The 5,510-nt window shown below is 45.6% G+C and overlaps 2 protein-coding genes across 2 annotated transcripts in view; one reads left to right on the top strand and one right to left on the bottom strand.

Annotated features, from left to right (window-relative positions):
• Positions 1–5,510, top strand: part of T265_05221 (hypothetical protein) — a gene marked incomplete at both ends in the record, with an annotated part of 71,548 nt that overhangs the window by 29,001 nt on the left and 37,037 nt on the right. Inside the window, 3 exons of the mRNA XM_009170176.1 lie at positions 1,734–1,968; positions 2,060–2,079; positions 4,396–4,595. Of these exons, the coding sequence (XP_009168440.1) occupies positions 1,734–1,968; positions 2,060–2,079; positions 4,396–4,595 (455 nt within the window). The remainder of the gene's footprint in view (positions 1–1,733; positions 1,969–2,059; positions 2,080–4,395; positions 4,596–5,510) is intronic.
• Positions 1–5,510, bottom strand: part of T265_05222 (hypothetical protein) — a gene marked incomplete at both ends in the record, with an annotated part of 8,610 nt that overhangs the window by 1,433 nt on the left and 1,667 nt on the right. The window lies entirely within an intron of this gene.

Here is a 5,510-nt window from a genome sequence, read left to right as displayed (position 1 = left end):
AGCATATCGTCGAAGGCTCTGCCAGATCTTGCCGCGGCTCTCGTTTTCAACCGGTCTATGCGGAGCTCGAATGCTTGATTCTGGTTGGCCAAAATGCTAACCAATCAAAGCACATCCTCACACACTCGTGTTAGACCAGAGTAACGGTTCCCAAAAGATTACAAACCATGCCTCTTTCTCGGTATATAGTATGGGATCACTCCGCTTGTGACAGTTTTCGCAAACAGTACGAAGTTTATTGGAGTGGGCTTATGGTGACCATTCATGAAACTTGAGTTCCCATCATCAATTTGATCGTGTTTTACAAGCAAAGTTCATTGCGAGTTTGTGTGTACTTTGCGAGAGATGTCATTTAACTTTGCTCAACTAATAGTAAGCGTTCAGTTCGGTGTCCATTCTTCAACCTGCCTACATTTCCGTGGTTTGTTGACTCCCAACTACTTTCCAAACTTCAAAGGTCTCATTTCAGACTTCCGTTTACCGTCCATAATCTCCCGGCGTCGTTTTGATAGAGTTAGTGGATATTTACTTTCTCTTCCGTAGCATCCCCACTAATCCAAACACACTGTAATACAGATCATGGATGAACTAGTCAAGGAAAACTTTATCACATCGGAACCAATTTGACATCACGTTGATTCATCCGGACACTAATACCGCTCAAAGTGAGATACTGCGCCACGGAGGCGTAAACTGTAGACTTACGATCAAGGGGACAAAGTGTCGCTGCGTGAGAAGATCGTCAAGGCCCACAGGCAATCTGTCGTGTTCTTAGGGCCTAAATTACTTTCAGGCCATGAAGCATCTTGTGGAAATGGTTTTCTGACCCAAACGGTTACTTTTTTCTCTGGCCTTCCCACTCTCATCACTTGATTGGTTGTTATGATTCTGTGGGCATACGCTGAGCAGGCTCGTCAAACGGTGACGGACCCAGAATTTTGCGAATAGTTTTTAATATCTTGTTCAGTAGACATCTTGGCAACGCAAGTGTTCGGGCTCGAAAACCTCCTGAGGTCCCGTGTACGCAGCCTGTGACTGTGGCCGATTTGACTGTGATCGCGTGCTCATAAGTTGAAATCTGTCCGTTTTGTGCGGGCCATACTTTTCTCCGGAAAACTCCACTTATTAGCTCCGAGCAGGATACAGGTTATCTTATAGAGCCCTGCCAAATTAGTATGCAAAGGAGCGTAGTTGGTGAATTCGTCCAATTCAGGTCCAAGGAGAAAACAAATTTGTGGAAACCCCTGCACTACACTTACTTGGTGAGCCCCTAGATGGGTAAAACTTGTCATGAACTTTCGAAGAGTTTGTGAGTAGTATATTACGTCCAGGCGATCTTACAATGCACGTCCTAGCTGCATACTTAACTGGAATAGCAGGTGAGTTCAAGTAAGTAGTGAACGATGCTAACAGAAATGACCAAATTAGTAAGTACGAATGTCAATCAGACGTCAGGCGAGTTCGGCTAACGGTCAACACAACTGGAACTGTTGTCTTGAAATCTGGGCCTCCCGTCCCAGCGATCCTTTGAAATCCTTAGAAGGAACGATGTTATCTCACAACAGGTCGTTGAATCAGATAGCTGCTGTGACTGTTTGCGGATAGTGTCTGTTCAGTACTCGAAATATCCTGAATTTTACGTTCACTCTGTGCACTTTTTCGAGGGGCATATGAATATTAGTGAACTAATTCACTAGGACCATAAATTGAAGGACCTTTCCCTTCACTGACAGACATCCGTTGTGGGTGAGGTTCCTGGATGGTCCGGTGAGGGAACTCAGCCCGCTTCTGCCACTGGGGAGTTCGGTCCCACTTCCGGCGCGACGTCTTCCACAGCTGGACCAGTTCCTTTGCTCGATGCTCAGACCATCCCCCCAGTGCCTCTGTATGTTCTGTTAGCAATCGATTCTTTGCAAACGAACCAATTTGTCGCGGAAAATGAAGGTGGGAAACGCAGCACAGTCTTTGGTAAGTCGATATTTTTTCATCGTGTTTGCCGTAAGTTGGCGGTTTTTAACCTTCCGTTTTTCAAAATCGTTCGTTTTATTCCGATTTTCAGATCCCTTGGATGACAGCGATGTACTGACGCTCACAGACGAGTCAGAATTGTTCAAAATTCATGCAAGTTGACGATGCACTCTGTTTTCCCTTGCCCTGTTTCGTTGTCGTTATCCAACCCATGTTATGCACCAGCCGTCGGATAATAATTCCTGACGATGGATTGGCATTTCTTAAGAGTCTGTCGATGGTGAGAAAGGCCTCTAGGTTTGGACTCGTCGGATGTGATCCATTTAGACCGTGTGAAACCGGCAAATGAGGACTTTATAGAAGGAGCCGGGTGACGGGATTCTCAGCTCCTTACAAAAGGAGACGTGAATTTTTCGCGTAACATCAAAGCTGTAGTACAAACTGCCTATGGGTCTAGTCGTTGCATCTACAGCAGCAACACTCCTTGTTCCTCATCCAGTCCATAGCAGTGTACCATGTGTGTGATTACTTTCCTCGATGACCCAGTAGCACTGTTTCGATTCCGCTTTGTATTCTTGTTGCGGCTCTTTGTGTAAATGTTCGGAACCCTTATCTCGAAGTTCCGCACCATGCCGCCCACCCCCCTATTCGCTATCGCGGTCCCCGTGAATCCTACAAATGACAGCGTAGACTTCCTAAAGAATACCACGACCGAATGATTTCATCTGGTTATCCATGCTAGAAGGGTTTTATGGTGATCCTCCTTATACAGAGGAAGTCAACTCTTTTCTAGGTGAGTGTATCGTGGCAGAATTGCCTACAGATACGAATCCCGCAATCACCTGGGACCATCGAAAAGTGTCCAACGGGTTTCAAGCGCCTGGAATTCCTTCGTAGGCTTTCGACCCAACCGAGACAGCACTCAGGTCATAGTTCGAAGTGTTGCGCAAACCGGTCACATAGCTCAAGCGTGAACACCTTTTCAGGAGTGATGAGTGCGCTGGTGGAACGGAGGTAAAACACCCGCTTCGAATGCGCGCCGGGTTCAGATCTCGGCACCGTCACTGACACGCGCATGAGCTCTGGTACGAGCAAAACTCGGGTCTAGTACCTACACTTCTAAGTGTGCGCTAACCGGCTACGCCAGGGGAGCAGGACTGTTCAAACAAGAGTGAAGTGAATACGAGTGCCCATCCGGTCCCATGGGGTAGGGCTCGTTTGACGGTGACGGTTGTGAACAGTCATTTGAGCAGGGTAGTCATTTTTTTTTTAATTACTGTCATCGGTGACATTAAGCGACACCGAAAGAGGCTTACGCTGCTTTCAGACAGTTTCGTAGGCTGAGGTTAGTGGGGGTGAAATTTTTTCAGAAAAAATCGCGGCAAACAACAAACAAAAGTATAGCATTGTGAGTAGTATATAATTTACCTTAACATTCAATCAAGTTCACACATCTTTCGACTCAGATGCCGGTGAACCCCTCTCATCGCTGAAATAATATAAAAGATTTTTTTATGGTTTACCAATCTCTTTACGTAGATCATGCGGGACTTGTTAACTGAGTATCTGGGTTCAATTAGAACATGAGGTTGACGGAAACTCGGGGACTGCGCCTACTTGATGAGCCCGAAACAGAAGGGCGAAACCGGTCGTGGGCTGTCGAAGAGTTTTCAGCAACCTTGTGAGTAGTTTCCTTCATGAAAAAGAGTATCTCTTAGCCTGTATCCAAGCCTAGACAGGAGAAGTCTAGATGTAGAGAACGGGTTCGAACCACGAACTTTCCGGTCAGTAAATTCGTGCTCTAACCATTGAGCCATCTGGCCCACCTCCGTTTCAACCCAATGTTGCGTGATGACATAAACGATTGTTGTTCGGTTTGGGCATCCAATTAGCCCGAATTCACTGCGTCAACCTGTTTGATTCCAGTGACCTCACGGTCTGAGTTACGTTGATATCGGATACTTCCCACTCGCGATTGTTTCCTCTAGTATTATCAATGAATCGACTCCTATGAAGCCATGATTGCACAGCTGCTTCCTTATTGCGCTCTGTCTACTACGGTTGAAAAGGATACTTTTGCAACGACAGTCATGTGTGTACGACTGCTATTGCTCCGTGCATCCTAGTGTGTGTGCAGTGCGTTCTGCCATCAACATCACCATGTGATTGCACAACATGTGTTCCACAACTCGTAGATACCGTTGTATGGCACCTTTCTCGACAACCTTCCTAATGAATTCACCAACTTGACTTAGTGGACGTTTAATGAAATTATCATGAGACTGGTGTTTCGAAGGTATGGGGCTCCAGAACACCTTTTGTGAATGATGAAACGAAGGGAATCTTCAGGAATCGAAACTGTGTAAGCAAATCAAAGCGAGTCATCCATATACTTACATTCGTTCACTCGTTTTTGTGTATGCATAGGACGATGCCGATGAGGCGACTGATCTCACCTCACCCTCGCCCACTTCGAAATTCCGCGCTGATCGATTTCGCGCCGGGAGGCAGTCCAAGGATGGACGGATGTCCGCCTATGGTGGCATGAGTATGTGGTCGCTAAAGCCATCTTCGTTGGCTGCCATGTGTCAGTTCCGACCAGAAGACGCACAGCTACTTGCGGAACAGTAAGTTCGTGTAAATCGCTTTTTGCTGTAGCTGTGAATTCGTTCACTGACCAGACTCGCAGTCATCGTCTACGGCAAAATTGATGTGAGAATGCTGCTATCTAATTTCCTTACAACCTTGCTCACAACTCTTGCTTCGAACCAGTTGTTCTCTTACTGGCTAAGATGCATAGTGTGTGAGTTTTCCGATCGTTCCACTCAAATTAGTTTTGGTTCTGGCGATGTGTTCGCAAAAAAATGTATGTAGGCCGGAAAAACCAAACTATGAAATCTTACATATTCGTCCCATATATATTGTTTGCACCGTCTGCTTATGGTTTATGCAATTCTGAAGTCATATTTCTAACCCCGTATTTTTTTTTAAAAAATAAGCCCCGCCCACCTGGACAAGAAAAGCATTGGGAGTAGTCTTTGGCCACATAGGTGTTAACTGGAAGAAATCCACGTTTACTTTAATGATGGTTTACTTCTGTCCTGGTTCCACTAATATTCGGTTCATCATTTCTTGAAATCAGTAGATAGTGCCTTCAAATCTCACCTGACGACTGACGAATAATGCGTCGAGGGAGCAAGGGAATAATTTTGAAGCGGAACTTTGACTGAATGTTCCTCGTTGTAGGAGCAATAATACTCCAGTAGTGTCCATATTTTTTATGCGTTTTGCTAGGTTAACCGGAAGCCTTCGTTTCCTGTTTTCTTGCCACCCGTAATCTTCATTCAGAAGTGCGTTTTCTACGTTCTGTATGGCAAATTGTCAAAATGAATGGTCTGTTCTCGGAGAGCCCCTTCTTGGGACGATCAGTGCATCATTTGCAGATTCATGTTGCGACTGCATTTCGACACAAAGCACTTGGTTTATGTTTTCTCTATGCCGGCTGATAAACTGAACTTTTAGGTATTCACGAGAGACTCAAC

Source organism: Opisthorchis viverrini (assembly GCF_000715545.1).
Source record: "Opisthorchis viverrini unplaced genomic scaffold opera_v5_95, whole genome shotgun sequence".
Classification (NCBI taxonomy): Eukaryota; Metazoa; Platyhelminthes; class Trematoda; order Opisthorchiida; family Opisthorchiidae; genus Opisthorchis; species Opisthorchis viverrini.
Note: the sequence above shows the minus strand (reverse complement) of the source record. Positions and strands in the feature narration are given on the sequence as shown.